General features: G+C 54.6%; 1 protein-coding gene across 1 annotated transcript in view; it reads right to left on the reverse strand.

The window, feature by feature from the left end:
• C3 (complement C3) overlaps positions 1 to 21,026 on the reverse strand; it is a 403,449-nt gene extending 382,423 nt beyond the window's left edge. The window contains exons 1-3 of the mRNA XM_069604331.1: positions 20,874 to 21,026; positions 5,184 to 5,376; positions 1,408 to 1,570 (exon numbers count right to left, since the gene is read on the reverse strand). Coding sequence (XP_069460432.1) covers positions 1,408 to 1,570; positions 5,184 to 5,376; positions 20,874 to 20,944 — 427 coding nt within the window. The 5' untranslated portion in view covers positions 20,945 to 21,026. The remainder of the gene's footprint in view (positions 1 to 1,407; positions 1,571 to 5,183; positions 5,377 to 20,873) is intronic.
• Between the last annotated feature and the right edge of the window lie 558 nt (positions 21,027 to 21,584).

The raw sequence follows: 21,584 nt of genomic DNA on the forward strand, positions 1-21,584 counted from the left end.
TCAAACAGAGGGTAGGCTTGTCATAGGGCTTGTTAAGAAATTGATTATAATTCACAACACATGGAATAGACTTTGTTCAACTGAATTATACACTTTGCATCAACCTTCAGACTCACCCAGTAGCTTCATAAAATGCAGGAAAATCAATCTGAAATATTTCCTGCCAAATGCTGAGGAATTGCCAACCTTTACAGGGCCAGGTTTTTTGGCTTCTTACTGCAGACTTTAAGTGACTGTTCGGGAAGCACAAAATCTCCTAATGGATGGTCTCTGGGCCCTGTCTGACACTAGGACCTAAAGAGGACCTCTATGTGACCACAGCACTTTATGCGTGACATAGACATGCTTGGGCTCGGCTACCTTGCGCTTCAGAAAAGGAATCAACTCTTTCCATCTTTGTTTGCAGTGCGTTAGTGCTCTTTATTAGCATAGTTTGGGGTCAGCCGACACGTGTTTCGACCCTTCAGGGTCTTTATCAAGGCTAGGTTGTGGATATCGTCTGCCTGCTGGCGTTACTCTGTCAGGGCTCAGTTTTCACTGTCGGTGCCCGTTGTTGACCCACGATTGGGCAATGTCTGCCTGGTTGGCCTGGCGAGAGCCTTTCGGTGTCCTGATCAACAATCAGAACACCGGGCACAGACAGTTAGGTCAGTGGCTGCAGATAAAGGAGGGGGGGGGAGCTCATAGAGACTGGCCAGAGTGAGGGGAAGAAAGAGACAGCAGGTGTCCCAATGGGAAGGATATCAGTCTTGCTGGCATTGAGGCAGAGATCGTTCGAGGTGCACCAGTACTGGATGGCAGATAGGCAGTCAGGAATGATGGAGGCAGTAAGGAGAGGATCAGAGGGAAGTTGGTAGGAGAGTTGTGTGTCATCTGCATAGCACTGGAAGTAAGGGGAGAAGGTGTAAATTAGGTGTGAAAGCGGCGCAAGATAGATGTTAAAGAGCCAGGGAGATAGGTTGTAGCCCTGGGGGACGCCACAGGTGCAGATGGACGTAGTAGAGGAGAAGGAACCCAGGATAACTTGGGAGGGACGGTCATGGAGGAAGGAGGTCATCCACTCCAGTGCCTGCTCAGAGATACCTAGGGTGTACCTAATAAGATTGGACTCTAGGTCGGCTTCAGGGTTCTTATCTTAATATATACACGTTGGCACTTCAAATACGTGTTATCTTTGCCTGTGGAATTCTGTAATTCTTTGGTGAGCTTCTGCTCTGCATTCATTTCCATTTCCACTTTGCTTTTGGATACAATGTAATGTTTTTATGAAACTTCATTTGACTATTTTTACTTTTGGACCTACTGACTTGGGCGAAGGCAGTTACCATCCAGTATGGCCCTCAGAATGGGGTATCATTGTGCGCAATATGCAATGTTAATGTCCTTAATAAAATCATGCATAGATACCTTGCGATCCGGGTGTGTAGATGGTTTTATCTGCCTGGATAAAGATGTAGCCACTTTGGAAGGAAACAAGGACCACTTTCTCCAATTGGTGCCCGGCACACTTGGCGATGACGAACACAAACTGTTTCATTTTGGACTCTGGCTTCAGGTTTTTGGAGGGAACCTAAATAGAAGACAGAAGATTGAAGAGGGTGTTTTTTAAGTCATATGTTTTCCATGTGCAGTTGCAGTTGTAGAAGGTAAGCGTGTAAGGTCTGAAATGAGGTGTGGGCGGCATCGTGCAAACATTGGCATTCAGCAGCGTTAACAGCAGAGACCCCTGGCTGTGTTCTGATCCCTGTAAGAACTCATCTTTAGGTTTCTAAAGCTCCCAAATATTCATAGGGATAGAGAGAGATGTAAACACCTGGCAACTGGACTAAACAGCTTCCTTAAACTAGGCCCCTCTAAGGAAGTAGCAGAAGAGATCCAGAAATCGTGTGGAGTGTCTGCTGTAGAGGAGTGCCACGTCATTTGACATTTTTCACAAAGTGGTGTAGCACACGCACCTTTTCACCTAGCCATGGCTGTGTCTGGAAAATGATCGATTTCCTCACAAAAAGCTTTCAAGGTGTTGCTAGTTGTCTCAAGGGGCAGCAATTTTGCCCTTCCCAAACCCAGAAGCATCAATGGCAGACCCTGAACCTCTAGTACGCCTGCCACACACCTTTCAATGACAACACCACCAGCCAAACCGCTTCTGCTAAAATGGAGTCCTCTACCGGTACTTGAGCTGCTGCACTCACCTCCATTCGAGTCTATGGAATCAGTTGACATCCACTGTGTTTCTTGGCAGATGATATTTCTTGTGCCAATCACCTCAGCAGGGAATATTGCTGAGCAAGGATCCTTTACGATGTGGAAACCATACAAAACATTCACGCCACTGGCCTTTGTCATCCGTACATGTCTAAGATTTGTCTTCCGTTCCTCTGGAACCAAGAAGTGTAGCTTCTGGTGCTAGAAGCTCCCTAGACTTCCTGGGGAAAAAGGGCGCATTCACAGTCTGGACACGACTAGGGAGCTCTTCATATAACTGGACAAATCCTCAAAGTTCAGAAGAACAGAGGCCATATCTGTGTCATTGGGAGGTGTAGCTAAAGGAAAGAAAACCAAATCAACTACACGTTTCCACTGCCAAAGAAAGCACCAGGCCGGTCAGCTAGGGGCATGGTGGCCTTCTAGACAGACACTAGAAGCTGGTGATTCAGGACTCACTCGCTGTCCACAGAGTTTGGACTAAGGTTTACTGGGAGCCGGTTCTGTCTAAATGTACACATACATCCACATACGCCAAGAAGACGCAGAACACGGCTGGGATGAAGTACATCCATCCCCATGACTTCGAAATGAAGATGCATTCACTCTAACCAAAATGGGAATATCTCAAGCTAATTAAACATCCTATCATACAGAATGATCAACTTTCAAGTGATACAGCACGTATTGATGTAACAATGTATTTTCAAGAATATTAACCTACCACTCAAAGATATATGATCAACTATATTGCATGCCTTGAAAAAGGCCCAGTGTCGAAACACGCGTTAGCTGATAATTAGTAATATATGATCAAATGACAAGTCACAATCATAGACGAGTGATATTTCTGGTACAAGTGGATATTTAGACAGACAACAAGATTACTTTGGATTTATCTTTGCGACAGCGACCAATGGAATACGATCACCCATCTTTCCCATCCTAAGTGGACATTGTGTAGATGTGCTGTAGACCCACTACACACATTGATTACAGAAGAAATAAAAGATGTTTATCCTTAGGCGCAGCCAACAAGAGACTCTAGCAAACCATCAATACCCCATTCACCCACATAGGGAAGAAATACTCAGGTGTTTGATGTCATTATCATGATGGCCCTGTGAAAGCGGACTGTGGCGACAAGGGCGGGCGGGGGCAGTTAATGTTACATTACAAAAGGACAGGGGAGGACAGGGCTTGTATCTTTTTAAGAAATCATAGAAAAGCTGTTGATTTTTTAGATTATCTGTCTGTGAGGGAAGAGAGCCTTCAGATAGTAGGGACTGTGATGAGTCAGCGGGGACAAGGAGTAATGATGATTATCATCTGTCATCTGGCATTAATAATTATGGGTATACTAGGAGCAAGGCGTCACACTGTCTCCATTTGTATATTTGTGGACAGGCACCACTCTCTCCATGTGTGCACGTGTGGACAGGCACCACTCTCTCTCCATGTGTGCACGTGTGGACAGGCGCCACACTCTCGCCATGTGTGTATTTGTGGATAGGCACCGCACTCTCCATGTGTGCATCTGTGGACAGGAACCACACAGTCTCCGTGTGTGTATTTGTGGACAAGCACCACACTCTCTCCATGTGTGTTTTTGTGGAAAGGCACCACAATCTCAATGTTTGTATCTGTGGACAGACACCACACTCACTCCATGGTGTATTTGTGGACAGGCACCACACTCTCTCCATGTGTGTATTTGTGGATAGGCACCACAATCTCCATGTGTGCATCTGTGGACAGGAACCACACTCTCCATGTGTATATCTGTGGACAGGCACCACACTATCGCCATGTGTGCATGTGTGGACAGGCACCACACTCTTGCCATGGGTGTATTTGTTGACAGGCACCACACTCTCGCCATGTGTGTATTTGTGGACAGGCACCACACTCTCATCATGTGTGTATTTCTGGACAGGCACCACACTCTCTGAATGTGTGTATTTGTGGACAAGCACCACACTCTCTCCATGTGTGTTTTTGTGGAAAGGCACCACAATCTCAATGTTTGTATCTGTGGACAGACACCACACTCACTCCATGGTGTATTTGTGGATAGGCACCACAATCTCCATGTGTGCATCTGTGGACAGGAACCACACTCTCTCCATGTGTATATCTGTGGACAGGAACCACACTCTCTCCATGTGTATATCTGTGGACAGGAACCACACTCTCTCCATGTGTATATCTGTGGACAGGCACCACCCTCTCCCCACGTGTGTATTTGTGGACAGGCACCACCCTCTCTCCATGTGTGCACGTGTGGACAGGCACCACCCTCTCTCCACGTGTGTATTTGTGGACAGGCACCACACACTGTGTGTGTGTATTTGTGGACAGGCACCACCCTCTCTCCACGTGTGTATTTGTGGACAGGCACCACACTCTCGCCGTGTGTATTTGTTGACAGGCACCACCCTCTCTCCATGTGTGCACGTGTGGACAGGCACCACCCTCTCTCCACGTGTGTATTTGTGGACAGGCACCACACACTGTGTGTGTGTATATCTGTGGACAGGCGCCACACTCTCGCCGTGTGTATTTGTGGACAGGCACCACACTCTCTCTATGTGTATTTGTGGACAGGCACCACACTCTCGCCATGTGTGTATTTGTTGACAGGCACCACACTCTCGCCATGTGTGTATTTGTGGACAGGCGCCACACTCTCATCATGTGTGTATTTCTGGACAGGCACCACACTCTCATCATGTGTGTATTTGTGGACAGGCACCACACACTGTGTGTGTGTATTTGTGGACAGGCACCACCCTCTCTCCATGTGTATATCTGTGGACAGGCACCACACTATCGCCATGTGTGCATGTGTGGACAGGCACCACCCTCTCTCCACGTGTGTATTTGCGGATAGTAGTGCTGTGGAGTCAGAGAACGAGCCTTGTGCCTGCACTCCATCCTTCTCGTCTCTCAGGATTGAGTTTCTTGGGGCCACTTACGGTTATCTCGGTTGTGCCCACGTATTGATTATCTCCATTCAGGGAGATTTTGCTTGTGAAGAGGTTTTGCTTCTTGGCTGGAAAGTCATACACGGTAATTTCCACGTCAATGGGGCTGTTCTGGTTGAAGGCCTCCACGGCGACTGTCTCCGGGCTCTCCACCCGCAGGACGTTGGGCAGGACCAGGGCGCATCTGTGAAAGAAAGAGGGGTCCGTTTAGATGTCTCTGTGGTGAAAGCTCCATGTGCATTTATGTATGATAGTTATGACAGTTATGATGTGTGAACCTAGCTAGGACGCCAGAGGGCTAGATTATACACAAGGAAGGTTGTTAGTAGGGCGGCCTCTGGGGCAACGCAGAGCGCCACAAGTATGACTCCCAGTCCTGCGCTTAGAAGCCGGTCTGTGGCAGGAAGCGCAATATAAAAACTCGATCTATTTATCTAACTCCCCTTCCTTTCCACGAACTAAGTTCTGGTGACACCCTGGCAGGGTCACAATATGTCACCTTTCTTACAAGGGCGGGCGCCATAAGACCACTTTGGTGGTGATGGGCGCAGAATAAATATTGGGCAGCATAACATCCCGCAGGATGGCCTGCAGGGTGGTCCTGAGCAGATCCTACTATCATGGGCTGTAGCTTTGCAAAGGGACAGGGTGAGGGGCATTTACCACAACCAGGTGTGTTTACACCATGCTTTACCCTGCCATTTATACCACAGGTGCTTGCACAGCATTGTTTACGCTGCAATGGTGGGGTGCTACCACAGCTGTGTATTCAGCATGCTTTACCCTGCAATGGTGGGGTGCTGCCACAGCTGTGTATTCAGCATGCTTTACCCAGCAATGGTGGGGTGCTGCCACAGCTGTGTATTCAGCATGCTTTACCCTGCAATGGTGGGGTGCTGCCACAGCTGTGTATTCAGCATGCTTTACCCTGCAATGGTGGGGTGCTGCCACAGCTGTGTATTCAGCATGCTTTACCCTGCAATGGTGGGGTGCTGCCACAGCTGTGTATTCAGCATGCTTTACCCTGCAATGGTGGGGTGCTGCCACAGCTGTGTATTCAGCATGCTTTACCCTGCAATGGCGGGGTGCTGCCACCGCTGTGTATTCAGCATGCTTTACCCTGCAATGGCGGGGTGCTGCCACAGCTGTGTATTCAGCATGCTTTACCCTGCAATGGTGGGGTGCTGCCACCGCTGTGTATTCAGCATGCTTTACCCAGCAATGGTGGGGTGCTGCCACAGCTGTGTATTCAGCATGCTTTACCCTGCAATGGTGGGGTGCTGCCACAGCTGTGTATTCAGCATGCTTTACCCTGCAATGGTGGGGTGCTGCCACAGCTGTGTATTCAGCATGCTTTACCCAGCAATGGTGGGGTGCTGCCACAGCTGTGTATTCAGCATGCTTTACCCTGCAATGGTGGGGTGCTGCCACAGCTGTGTATTCAGCATGCTTTACCCTGCAATGGTGGGGTGCTGCCACAGCTGTGTATTCAGCATGCTTTACCCTGCAATGGCGGGGTGCTGCCACAGCTGTGTATTCAGCATGCTTTACCCTGCAATGGCGGGGTGCTGCCACCGCTGTGTATTCAGCATGCTTTACCCTGCAATGGCGGGGTGCTGCCACAGCTGTGTATTCAGCATGCTTTACCCTGCAATGGCGGGGTGCTGCCACCGCTGTGTATTCAGCATGCTTTACCCAGCAATGGCGGGGTGCTGCCACAGCTGTGTATTCAGCATGCTTTACCCTGCAATGGCGGGGTGCTGCCACAGCTGTGTATTCAGCATGCTTTACCCTGCAATGGTGGGGTGCTGCCACAGCTGTGTATTCAGCATGCTTTACCCTGCAATGGCGGGGTGCTGCCACAGCTGTGTATTCAGCATGCTTTACCCTGCAATGGCGGGGTGCTGCCACCGCTGTGTATTCAGCATGCTTTACCCTGCAATGGCGGGGTGCTGCCACAGCTGTGTATTCAGCATGCTTTACCCTGCAATGGCGGGGTGCTGCCACAGCTGTGTATTCAGCATGCTTTACCCTGCAATGGCGGGGTGCTGCCACAGCTGTGTATTCAGCATGCTTTACCCTGCAATGGCGGGGTGCTGCCACAGCTGTGTATTCAGCATGCTTTACCCAGCAATGGCGGGGTGCTGCCACAGCTGTGTATTCAGCATGCTTTACCCTGCAATGGCGGGGTGCTGCCACAGCTGTGTATTCAGCATGCTTTACCCTGCAATGGCGGGGTGCTGCCACAGCTGTGTATTCAGCGTGCTTTACCCAGCAATGGCGGGGTGCTGCCACAGCTGTGTATTCAGCATGCTTTACCCTGCAATGGTGGGGTGCTGCCACAGCTGTGTATTCAGCATGCTTTACCCTGCAATGGTGGGGTGCTGCCACAGCTGTGTATTCAGCATGCTTTACCCAGCAATGGTGGGGTGCTGCCACAGCTGTGTATTCAGCATGCTTTACCCAGCAATGGCGGGGTGCTGCCACAGCTGTGTATTCAGCATGCTTTACCCTGCAATGGCGGGGTGCTGCCACAGCTGTGTATTCAGCATGCTTTACCCTGCAATGGCGGGGTGCTGCCACAGCTGTGTATTCAGCATGCTTTACCCTGCAATGGTGGGGTGCTGCCACAGCTGTGTATTCAGCATGCTTTACCCTGCAATGGTGGGGTGCTGCCACAGCTGTGTATTCAGCATGCTTTACCCAGCAATGGTGGGGTGCTGCCACAGCTGTGTATTCAGCATGCTTTACCCTGCAATGGTGGGGTGCTACCACAGGTGTGTACACTGCATGGCCACCCTTCCAGTGATGGCAGGGGGGCTACTACAGGTATATATATAACAACGTTTACCCTGCGCGGGGGGTTACCAATTTATGCGGCAGCATTATGTAAACAGTGACACGCAGATGCTAGTGACAGTGTGCCATCGGTCTAAGATAACAGGTATTGGTGCATCAGTGGCTCGCGTCGGTGTGGCACTGGAGGAGGTCTACGGGAACAAGGACTGGTGAATCATTGGGGGGGGTCTAAAGGAAAAAGCAGTGGTGTATCAGTGACACTCAGTGGCTGGTGCGGTGTGGCACTGGGGGTGGTCTACAGGACAAAGCAGTGGTGCATCAGTGACACTCAGTTGCTGGTGCTGGTGTGGCACTGGGGGAGGTCTACGGGAACAAGCAGTGGTGCATCAGTGACACTCAGTGGCTGGTGCTGGTGTGGCACTGGGGGAGGTCTACGGGAACAAGCAGTGGTGCATCAGTGACACTCCGTGGCTGGTGCTGGTGTGGCACTGGGGGAGGTCTACGGGAACAAGCAGTGGTGCATCAGTGACACTCAGTGGCTGGTGCTGGTGTGGCACTGGGGGAGGTCAACGGGAACAAGCAGTGGTGCATCCGTGACACTCAGTGGCTGGTGCTGGTGTGGCACTGGGGGAGGTCTACGGGAACAAGCAGTTGTTCATCAGTGACACTCAGTGGCTGGTGCAGTGTGGCCCTGGGGGAGGTCTACGGGAACAAGCAGTGGTGCATCAGTGACACTCAGTGGCTGGTGCTGGAGTGGCACTGGGGGAGGTCTACGGGAACAAGCAGTGGTACATCAGTGACACTCAGTGGCTGGTGCTGGTGTGGCACTGGGGGGGGGTCAACGGGAACAAGCAGTGGTGCATCAGTGACACTCAGTGGCTGGTGCAGTGTGGCACTGGGGGAGGTCTACAGGAACAAGCAGTGGTGCATCAGTGACACTCAGTGGCTGGTGCAGTGTGGCACTGGGGAGGTCTACAGGAACACGCAGTGGTGCATCAGTGACACTCAGTGGCTGGTGCTGGTGTGGCACTGGGGGAGGTCAATGGGAACAAGCAGTGGTGCATCAGTGACACTCAGTGGCTGGTGCCAGTGTGGCATTAGGGGAGTTCTACAGGAACAAGCAGTGGTGCATCAGTGGCTTTCAGTGGCCAGTGTCGGTGTGGCAATGGAGGAGGTCTATGGAAAATGGCAGTGGTGCATCGGTGACACTCAGTGGCTAGTGTCAGTGCGCCATTGGGGAGGTCTAGGGAAACAGGCAGTGGTGCATCAGTGACACTCAGTGGCTAGTGTCAGTGCACCATTGGGGAGGTCTAGGGAAACAGGCAGTGGTGCATCAGTGACACTCAGTGGATGGTGCTGGTGTGCCACTGGGGGAGGGCTAGGTAAAAAGGCAGTGGTGCATCAGTGACACTCAGTGGCTTGTTCCAGTGTGGCACTGGGGGAGGTCTATGGAAACAAGCATTGGCACAGTAGTGACACTCAATGGCTAGTGACAGTGTGGTATTGGGGAGGTCTACGGAAACAGGCAGTGCTGCATCAGTAACACTCAGTGGCTATTGCCAGTGTGGCACTGGGGAAGGTCTAAGGGAAAAGGCAGTGGTGCATCAGTGACACTAAGTGGCTAGTGACAGTGTGGGGTTGGGGAAAGTCTATGGAACAAGCATTGATGCATTATTGACACTCAGTGGCTAGTGAGAGTGTGGCATTGGGGAAGGTCTACGGGAACAAGTATTGGTGCAGTTGTGACACTCAGTGGCTAGTGCCAGTGTGGCACTGGGGGAAGTCTATGGGAACAAGCAGTGGTGTATCAGTGACACTCAGTGGCTAGTACAGTGTGGCATTGGGGGAGTGGCTATTGACAGTGTGGCATTGGGGAAGGTCTACGGGAACAGGAAGTGGTGCCTCAGTAACACTCAGTGGCTAGTGGCAGTGTGGCACTGGGGGAAGTCTATGGGAACAAGCAGTGGTGCATCAGTGACACTCAGTGGCTAGTACAGTGTGGCACTGGGGGAAGTCTATGGGAACAAGCAGTGGTGCATCAGTGACACTCAGTGTAGTAGAGATAGCCCATTCCAAATGCCTTAGGATTGTATTCACACAGAGAGGGCGAGTGCATAGCAGCCACAGTTTAGCAAGAAGAGAGACAGAAAATCCTATAAAGAGAGGAGGGGGGCGGGATAACCAGAGACAGAGAAAAGGAGGGATAGACAGGGCACGGAGGGGCAGAGACAGGCAGAGGAGGGGAAAACCTATAAGTTGTATGCATTGTTTTTGTTAAGCGCTGATACCGCTGTTAAGCTGCTTGGAGCAAAGGGAACACCAGTAAATTGTAAAAAAGAGGACGGGGTAGGGGTGGAACAAACATCTACGAACATCACACACATTTGAAATAAAAATCCCTTCAGCTCATAAAACTTTGGCACAAAACACAGTCGTGTACCGCCTCGGATTGCCAAAGTCTTCATATAGACCTGTGCAAATATCTAACCAAGTGAGGGTAGAGCCAGCACTGGTGCTAAGGCAAGTGTAGGGGCCCCATCGTCCTACCCAGGGAGGGTAGGGCCGGCACTGGTGCTATGGCAAGTGTAGGGGCCCCATCGTCCTACCCAGGGAGGGTAGGGCTGGCACTGGTGCTATGGCAAGTGCTGGGGCCCGAGCGTCTGAGAAAGAGTCCAGCCGGCACTGGTGCTGTGGCAAGAGTGGGAGCCCCCACGTCTAACCGCGGGAGAGGCCACCCGGCATTGATGCTATGGCAAGTGTAGGGGACCCAGAGTCTAACCGAGGGAGGGTCAAGCCGGCACTGGTGCTATGGTAAGTGTAGGGGCCTCAGTGTCTAACCGAGAGGCATGAGCCAGCACAGGATCTAGCTACTCTGTATATATATCCTACAGAATACCCCATGCATAAAGAGTCCCCCGAGCCCAGAAGGGAAAGGCCATTGGTAACCAGCTGCTGGCTACATCTGCTGCACTAGACACTCCTCAGAATGGCCTGCAGTGTTGAGTGGGGTGTACCATGCAAGGAATTGCAGGAATGCACTCGGTGACAGGCGAAGAGTGAGACTGGAGTATTGTCGAAACCCACCTATATTGAACATGTATGTGGCATCCTCTCACCGGAGTCCTGGCATCCAAACCAATGCCCACAATTACAAATGTCAGCTGCCTGCTCTATGCAGATGAAACGTAGTGTCTAGAATACCCAAGGCAACCCCCAAAGCGTGCAAACATTGTCAGACTAAAGCCAGTGTGAGAAGCAACCAATCACAGTTCAGGGCGAATGGGGAAAGGATAGAACACACAACAACAATACAGCTATGTGTGAATGAGAGCCAGAGCCCAGGGCTGTCTCCAGATAAAGGCCCCCCTGCAGTTCTAGAAGGACCAGGCTCTATAGCCTGAAGCTCTGTGGAGGTCTACATGCCACTGAATGTGTATCTTTAATCCAGTCTTTCTACAGAGACGGGAAGTCTGCAAGTTTAATGCAGGTGGAGCAATAACTATTCATCAGGGCGGGGGACCCCACAAGTGCAAGACGCTCAGATGCTGCGCGTCATGGGTTCCAAACCCCAGGCGGGTACACTACAGCCCCCACGCCCCCACACCCCCAGGTCAATACATAGAAGGAAATAAACAATAGTGTCGACCTTGAGTTCCGAAACTGGATTCCAGGTGATAGTGGCGCTATATAAAATACCCCGCAATAAAGCGTGGCCTACAGGGCTTAGATTAACTCTTTCACTGCCCGTTATGGCAAAGCAGTAAAAAAAGACAGCGAGACAAGAAATCCCTGATCACTGGTGACCTCCACATGCCTGAGACACAGCCTCCTCCCCTGACCACTGGTGACCTCCACATATCTGAGACACAGCCTCCTCCACTGATCACTGGTGACCTCCACATGCCTGAGACACAGACTCCTCCACTGATCACTGGTGACCTCCACATGCCTGAGGGCGAGGCTGAGACACAGCCTCCTCCCCTGATCACTGGTGACCTCCACATACCTGAGACACAGCCTCCTCCCCTGATCACTGGTGACCTCCACATACCTGAGACACAGCCTCCTCCCCTGACCACTGGTGACCTCCACATACCTGAGACACAGCCTCCTCCCCTGACCACTAGCAACCTCCACATACCTGAGACACAGCCTCCTCCCCTGACCACTGGTGACCTCCATATACCTGAGACACAGCCTCCTCCCCTGACCACTGGTGACCTACACATACCTGAGACACAGCCTCCTCAACTGACCACTGGCAACCTCCACATACCTGAGACACAGCCTCCTCCCCTGACCACTGGTGACCTCCACATATCTGAGACACAGCCTCCTCCACTGATCACTGGTGACCTCCACATGCCTGAGACACAGACTCCTCCACTGATCACTGGTGACCTCCACATGCCTGAGGGCGAGGCTGAGACACAGCCTCCTCCCCTGATCACTGGTGACCTCCACATACCTGAGACACAGCCTCCTCCCCTGACCACTGGTGACCTACACATACCTGAGACACAGCCTCCTCAACTGACCACTGGCAACCTCCACATACCTGAGACACAGCCTCTTCCCCTGACCACTGGTGACCTCCACATACCTGAGACACAGCCTCCTCCCCTGACCACTGGTGACCTCCACATACCTGAGACACAGCCTCCTCCCCTGACCACTGTGACCTCTGCATACCTGAGACAGAGCTTCCTCCCCTGACGACTGGCAACCTCCACATACGTGAGGATGAGACACAGCCTCCTCCCCTGATCACTGGTGACCTCCACATGCCTGAGGGCGAGGCTGAGACACAGCCTCCTCCATTGATCACTGGCAACCTCCACATACCTGAGACACAGCCTCCTCCACTGATCACTGGCGGCCTCCACATACCTGAGACACAGCCTCCTCCACTGACCACTGGTGACCTCCACATGCCTGAGGGCGAGGCTGAGACACAGCCTCCTCCCCTGATCACTGGTGACCTCCACATACCTGAGACACAGCCTCCTCCACTGACCACTGGTGACCTCCGCATACCTGAGACACAGCCTCCTCCACTGACCACTGGTGACCTCCACATGCCTGAGGGCGAGGCTGAGACACAGCCTCCTCCCCTGACCACTGGTGACCTCCACATACCTGAGACACAGCCCCATCCCCTGACCACTGGCAACCTCCACATACCTGAGACACAGCCTCCTCCCCTGACCACTGGTGACCTCCACATACCTGAGACACAACCTCCTCCACTGACCACTGGCAACCTCCACATACCTGAGACACAGCCTCCTCCCCTGACCACTGGTGACCTCCACATACCTGAGACACAGCCTCCTCCCCTGACCACTGGCAACCTCCACATACCTGAGACACAGCCTCCTCCACTGATCACTGGTGACCTCCACATGCCTGAGGGCGAGGCTGAGACACAGCCCCCTCCCCTGATCACTGGTGACCTCCACATGCCTGAGGGCGAGGCTGAGACACAGCCTCCTCCCCTGATCACTGATGAGCTCCACATACCTGAGACACAGCCTCCTCCCCTGACCACTAGTGACCTCCACATACCTGAGACACAGCCTCCTCCCCTGACCACTGGTGACCTCCACATACCTGAGACACAGCCTCCTCCACTGACCACTGGCAACCTCCACATACCTGAGACACAGCCTCCTCCCCTGACCACTGGTGACCTCCACGTACATGAGACACAGCCTCCTCCCCTGACCATTGGTGACCTCTGCATACCTGAGACACAGCCTCCTCCCCTGACGACTGGCAACCTCCACGTAAGTGAGGATGAGACACAGCCTCCTCCCCTGATCACTGGTGACCTCCACATGCCTGAGGGTGAGGCTGAGACACAGCCTCCTCCACTGATCACTGGCAACCTCCACATAACTGAGACACAGCCTCCTCCACTGATCACTGGCGGCCTCCACATACCTGAGACACAGCCTCCTCCACTGACCACTGGTGACCTCCACATGCCTGAGGGCGAGGCTGAGACACAGCCTCCTCCCCTGATAACTGGTGACCTCCACATACCTGAGACACAGCCGACCTCCACTGACCACTGGTGACCTCCACATACCTGAGGCACAGCCTCCTCCACTGACCACCGGCAACCTCCACATACCTGAGACACAGCCTCTTCCCCTGACCACTGGTGACCTCCACATACCTGAGACACAGCCTTCTCCCCTGACCACTGGCAACCTCCACATACCTGAGACACAGCCTCCTCCCCTGACCACTGGTGACCTCCACATACCTGAGACACAGCCTCCTCCACTGACCACTGGCAACCTCTACATACCTGAGACACAGCCTCCTCCTCTGACTACTGGTGACCTCCACATACCTGAGACACAGCCTCCTCCCCTGACCACTGGCAACCTCCACATACCTGAGACACAGCCTCCTCCACTGATCACTGGTGACGTCCACATGCCTGAGGGCGAGGCTGAGACACAGCCTCCTCCCCTGATCACTGGTGACCGCCACATGCCTGAGGGCGAGGCTGAGACACAGACTCCTCCCCTGATCACTGGTGACCTCCATATACCTGAGACACAGCCTCTTCCCCTGACCACTGGTGGCCTCCACATACCTGAGACACAGCCTCCTCCCCTGACCACTGGTGACCTCCACATACCTGAGACACAGCCTCCTCCACTGACCACTGGCAACCTCCACATACCTGAGACACAGCCTCCTCCCCTGACCACTGGTGACCTCCACATACCTGAGACACAGCCTCCTCCCCTGACCACTGGCAACCTCCATATACCTGAGGCCGATGCTGAGACACAGCCTCCTCCACTGACCACTGGTGACCTCCACATACCTGAGACACAGCCTCCTCCACTGACGACTGGCAACCTCCACATACGTGAGGATGAGACACAGCCTCCTCCCCTGATCACTGGTGACCTCCACATGCCTGAGGGCGAGGCTGAGACACAGCCTCCTCCATTGATCACTGGCAACCTCCACATACCTGAGACACAGCCTCCTCCACTGATCACTGGCGGCCTCCACATACCTGAGACACAGCCTCCTCCACTGACCACTGGCAACCTCCACATACCTGAGGGCGAGGCTGAGACACAGCCTCCTCCCCTGATCACTGGTGACCTCCACATACCTGAGACACAGCCTCCTCCACTGACCACTGGCAACCTCCACATACCTGTGACACAGCCTCCTCCCCTGACCGCTGGTGACATCCACGTACCTGAGACACAGCCTCCTCCCCTGACCACTGGTGACCTCCACATACCTGAGACACAGCCTCCTCCCCTGACCACTGGCAACCTCCACGTACGTGAGGATGAGACACAGCCTCCTCCCCTGATCACTGGTGACCTCCACATGCCTGAGGGCGAGGCTGAGACACAGCCTCCTCCCCTGACCACTGGCAACCTCCACATACCTGAGACACAGCCTCCTCCACTGATCACTGGTGACCTCCACATGCCTGAGGGCGAGGCTGAGACACAGCCCCCTCCCCTGATCACTGGTGACCTCCACATGCCTGAGGGCGAGGCTGAGACACAGCCTCCTCCCCTGATCACTGGTGACCTCCACATACCTGAGACACAGCCTCCTCCCCTGACCACTAGTGACCTCCACATACCTGAGACACAGCCTCCTCCCCTGACCACTGGTGACCTCCACATACCTGAGACACAGCCTCCTCCACTGACCACTGGCAACCTCCACATACCTGAGACACAGCCTCCTCCCCTGACCACTGGTGACCTCCACGTACATGAGACACAGCCTCCTCCCCTGACCATTGGTGACCTCTGCATACCTGAGACACAGCCTCCTCCCCTGACGACTGGCAACCTCCACGTAAGTGAGGATGAGACACAGCCTCCTCCCCTGATCACTGGTGACCTCCACATGCCTGAGGGTGAGGCTGAGACACAGCCTCCTCCACTGATCACTGGCAACCTCCACATAACTGAGACACAGCCTCCTCCACTGATCACTGGCGGCCTCCACATACCTGAGACACAGCCTCCTCCACTGACCACTGGTGACCTCCACATGCCTGAGGGCGAGGCTGAGACACAGCCTCCTCCCCTGATAACTGGTGACCTCCACATACCTGAGACACAGCCGACCTCCACTGACCACTGGTGACCTCCACATACCTGAGGCACAGCCTCCTCCACTGACCACCGGCAACCTCCACATACCTGAGACACAGCCTCTTCCCCTGACCACTGGTGACCTCCACATACCTGAGACACAGCCTTCTCCCCTGACCACTGGCAACCTCCACATACCTGAGACACAGCCTCCTCCCCTGACCACTGGTGACCTCCACATACCTGAGACACAGCCTCCTCCACTGACCACTGGCAACCTCTACATACCTGAGACACAGCCTCCTCCTCTGACTACTGGTGACCTCCACATACCTGAGACACAGCCTCCTCCCCTGACCACTGGCAACCTCCACATACCTGAGACACAGCCTCCTCCACTGATCACTGGTGACGTCCACATGCCTGAGGGCGAGGCTGAGACACAGCCTCCTCCCCTGATCACTGGTGACCGCCACATGCCTGAGGGCGAGGCTGAGACACAGACTCCTCCCCTGATCACTGGTGACCTCCATATACCTGAGACACAGCCTCTTCCCCTGACCACTGGTGGCCTCCACATACCTGAGACACAGCCTCCTCCCCTGACCACTGGTGACCTCCACATACCTGAGACACAGCCTCCTCCACTGACCACTGGCAACCTCCACATACCTGAGACACAGCCTCCTCCCCTGACCACTGGTGACCTCCACATACCTGAGACACAGCCTCCTCCCCTGACCACTGGCAACCTCCATATACCTGAGGCCGATGCTGAGACACAGCCTCCTCCACTGACCACTGGTGACCTCCACATACCTGAGACACAGCCTCCTCCACTGACGACTGGCAACCTCCACATGCCTGAGGGCGAGGCTGAGACACAGCCTCCTCCATTGATCACTGGCAACCTCCACATACCTGAGACACAGCCTCCTCCACTGATCACTGGCGGCCTCCACATACCTGAGACACAGCCTCCTCCACTGACCACTGGCAACCTCCACATACCTGAGGGCGAGGCTGAGACACAGCCTCCTCCCCTGACCGCTGGTGACATCCACGTACCTGAGACACAGCCTCCTCCCCTGACCACTGGTGACCTCCACATACCTGAGACACAGCCTCCTCCCCTGACCACTGGCAACCTCCACGTACGTGAGGATGAGACACAGCCTCCTCCCCTGATCACTGGTGACCTCCACATGCCTGAGGGCGAGGCTGAGACACAGCCTCCTCCACTGATCACTGGCAACCTCCACATACCTGAGAAACAGCCTCCTCCACTGATCACTGGCGGCCTCCACATACCTGAGACACAGCCTCCTCCACTGACCACTGGTGACCTCCACATGCCTGAGGGTGAGGCTGAGACACAGCCTCCTCCCCTGATCACTGGTGACCTCCACATACCTGAGACACAGCCTCCTCCACTGACCATTGGTGACCTCCACATACCTGAGATACAGCCTCCTCCACTGACCACTGGCAACCTCCACATACCTGAGACACAGCCTCCTCCCCTGGCCACTGGTGATCTCCACATACCTGAGACACAGCCTCCTCCCCTGATCACTGGCGATCTCCACATGCCGGAGACACAGCCTCCTCCCCTAATCACTGCTGACCTCCACATGCCTGGAACACAGCCTCCTGCCTTGATCACTGGCAACCTCCAGATACGTGAGGATGAGACACAGCCTCCTCCCCTGATCACTGGTAACCTCCACATGCCTGAGGGCGAGGCTGAGACACAGCCTCCTCCCCTGATCACTGGTGACCTCCACATATCTGAGACACAGCCTCCTCCCTTGATCACTGGTGACCTCCACATGCCTGAGGGCGAGGCTTAGACACAGCCTCCTCCCCTGATCACTGGTGATCTCCACATGCCTGAGACACAGCCTCCTCCCCTAATCACTGCTGACCTCCACATGCCTGAAACACAGCCTCCTGCCTTGATCACTGGCGACCTCCAGATACGTGAGGATGAGACACAGCCTCCTCCCCTGATCACTGGTAACCTCCACATGCCTGAGGGCGAGGCTGAGACACAGCCTCCTCCCCTGATCACTGGTGACCTCCACATATCTGAGACACAGCCTCCTCCCTTGATCACTGGTGACCTCCACATGCCTGAGGGCGAGGCTTAGACACAGCCTCCTCCCCTGATCACTGGTAACCTTCACATGCCTGAGGGCGAGGCTGAGGCACAGCCTCCTCCCCTGATCACTGGTGACCTCCACATATCTGAGACACAGCCTCCTCCCTTGATCACTGGTGACCTCCACATGCCTGAGGGCGAGGCTTAGACACAGCCTCCTCCCCTGATCACTGGCGAACTCCACATACGTGAGGATGAGACACAGCCTCCTCCCCTGATCACTGGTGACCGCCACATGCCTGAGGACGAGGCTGAGACACAGCCTCCTCCACTGATCACTGGTGACCTCCACATGCCTGAGGGCGAGGCTGAGACACAGCCTCCTCCCCTGATCACTGGTGACCTCCACATGCCTAAGACACAGCCTCCTCCCCTAATCACTGGCGACCTCCACATGCCTGAGACACAGCCTCCTCCCCTGATCACTGGTGACCTCCACATACCTGAGATATAGCCTCCTCCACTGATCACTGGTGACCTCCACATGCCTGAGGGCGAGGCTGAGACACAGCCTCCTCCCCTGATCAATGGCGACCTCCACATATGTGAGGATGAGACACAGCCTCCTCCCCTGATCACTGGTGGCCTCCACATACCTGAAGGCAAGGCTGAGACACAGCCTCCTCCCCTGATCACTGGTGGCCTCCACATACCTGAAGGCAAGGCTGAGACACAGCCTCCTCCCTTGATCACTGGTGGCCTCCACATACCTGAGACACAGCCTCCTCCCCTGATCGCTGGTGACTTCCACATGCCTGAGACACAGCCTCCTCCCCTGATCGCTGGTGACTTCCACATGCCTGAGACACAGCCTCCTCCCCTGATCGCTGGTGACTTCCACATGCCTGAGACACAGCCTCCTCCCCTGATCACTGGTGACTTCACCATACCTGAGACACAGCCTCCTTCCCTGACCACAGGCAACCTCCACGTACCTGAGGCCGAGGCTGAGACACAGCCTTCTCCACTGACCACTGGCAACCTCCACATACCTGAGACACAGCCTCCTCCCCTGATCACTGGTGACCTCCACATACCTGAGACACAGCCTCCTCCCCTGATCACTGGCGACCTCCACATGCCTGAGACACAGCCTCCTCCCCTGATCACTGGTGACCTCCACATGCCTGAGGGTGAGGCTGAGACACAGCCCCGAGCCCCCTCACAACAGCAGGCGCTCTGGACCCCAGAAAGCAACGGTGCAAGCAAGTACACCTCTACGGAATACTACCATACACCTAGGCAGGGAAGCAGCCTACTGGCACTTTAAGGAAACGAGGCCCACTATGGCATGCACTTTCCCTCAAACACAGGAAACACTACACAGCTGCTATGGGAAACCTGTCCAGAAGCTCACTGCCCCACAGAGCTGAAAAGCGAGCGTGGGACATCTGAGAAAGAGAAAGGGGAGTGAGAGAGAGGGGATGAGAGATAGAGAGAGGGGATGAGAGATAGAGGGGGGTGAGTGATAGAGTGAGGGGATGAGAGATAGAGGGGAGGGAGTGATAGAGTGAGTGGATGAGAGATAGAGGGCGGTGAGTGATAGAGTAAGGGGATGAGAGATAGAGGGCGGTGAGAGATAGAGAGAGGGCATGAGAGATAGAGAGGGTGAGTGATAGAGTGAGGGGATGGGAAATAGAGGGGGTGAGAGATAGAGGGGTGAGTGATAGAGAGAGGGGATGAGAGATAGAGGGGGATGAGAGATAGAGGGGATGAGAGATAGAGGGGGGTGAGTGATAGAGAGAGGGGATGAGAGATAGAGGGGGTGAGTGATAGAGTGAGCGTGGAACGTGTGAGGCTGTTGCTAGCCAGGAACCTTTTAGAGCCCTGATGCGACCCGTTTCCTGTCCTAAGGGGGTTGCTAAAACTACCCGTGTTGCTGCCTGTGTTACCAGAGGGGTAGGTCAGGCTGGGGAGCGGGGTAAACCCGGAGACTAGGCAGGTATGGACTGGAGACATAGTGTGGGTAGACGGTGGCAGATGTACAGGAGTCAGCAGACCACGGTCGAGCTCGGGGAGAAAGTAGGGCGTGCGGGTCACCAAGCCCTTGAAATCTAGAGATGGGGTTTCTAACTCGATGTGGGGTTCACACCCGACAGCCTCCATCTCGGGAACTGTGGGAAGGCGCAAGGGAGGGATTGGGCGGGAATAGGACTGAGCGCAGAGCTCCGTTCTGTGTGGACTCAAGGCCCAAACCCCCAAAGTTGAGGAAGCGCTGTGCCTCAGGCTGTATGAGTCTCCCAAATTCAGCTTTCCACATTTTACCAGACTCATCTGAGGCATACTTTTCTCAAAAGCCCAAACTAATGCAAGAGAAACTGTCCCCGCCGCTCCCCCATCACTGCCGGATCGAGTGCACGGGGCCACCCAAGCCCCCCCTGCCCTCCTCCTCCGCTGTAAAGCGCCGCGCACCTGCCTCGAGCTGGGGTAGCGCTACACCACGGGCGAGAGGAGGAAGCAGAGAGAAGAGGAGATGGCATTCGGCGCTGCAGGCGGCCTCCGTGCCTCCATGCCTCTTGAGGGTCACTCAGGTACTCTCGGGTACTTTCTGTGCTGTGAGGCGCGGGCCTCTCGGTGCCACCAGCAGGCGCTGCCCCGCAAGGCTATACTCACTGTGTCTGACCCTGAACCAGGGCAGCCAGGCAGAGCTGGAGCAGTAGCAGGAGAAGTGCTGGTCCCCCCATGCTGCCGTGTGGGGCCTCTGTGTGTGAGGGTCTGTGCCCTCCCCGTCCTTTATATGCCACCCGCCCCCGCTGACCTCTGCAACCCGAAACCTGCAAACAAACGCAGCCAACAATCAGTAACGCCCAACCTGCCCGGCATTTCCCAACGCCGTGGGCTCTGTGTAATCCTGACAAACACAACGAAGGACGCCCGCCCCTCTGCCCCACCCCTCCACAATTCCTGCGCAATCCTCACATCCAAAGCCCCCACCGAAATGATGTCTCTACCGGGAAACTGCGACTTACACACCTGAAGGCAAGAGGGGTCGGTCTGTGCCCACTGGCCCACCACCATGGCACAAGCAGCAAGACAGACCCCTGGCGGCACTTACAGTGTCTGCCCCACCACCATGGCACAAGCAGCAAGACAGACCCCTGGCGGCACTTACAGTATCTGCCCCACCACCATGCCCCAAGCAGCAAGACAGACCCCTGGCGGCACTTACAGTATCTGCCCCACCACCATGGCACGAGCAGCAAGACAGACCCCTGGCGGCACTTACAGTATCTGCCCCACCACCATGGCACGAGCAGCAAGACAGACCCCTGGCGGCACTTACAGTATCTGCCCCACCACCATGGCACAAGCAGCAAGACAGAC

The sequence above is a fragment of the Ambystoma mexicanum genome, chromosome 3q, assembly GCF_040938575.1.
Source record: "Ambystoma mexicanum isolate Mex_15411 chromosome 3q, UKY_AmexF1_1, whole genome shotgun sequence".
Lineage (NCBI taxonomy): Eukaryota > Metazoa > Chordata > Amphibia > Caudata > Ambystomatidae > Ambystoma > Ambystoma mexicanum.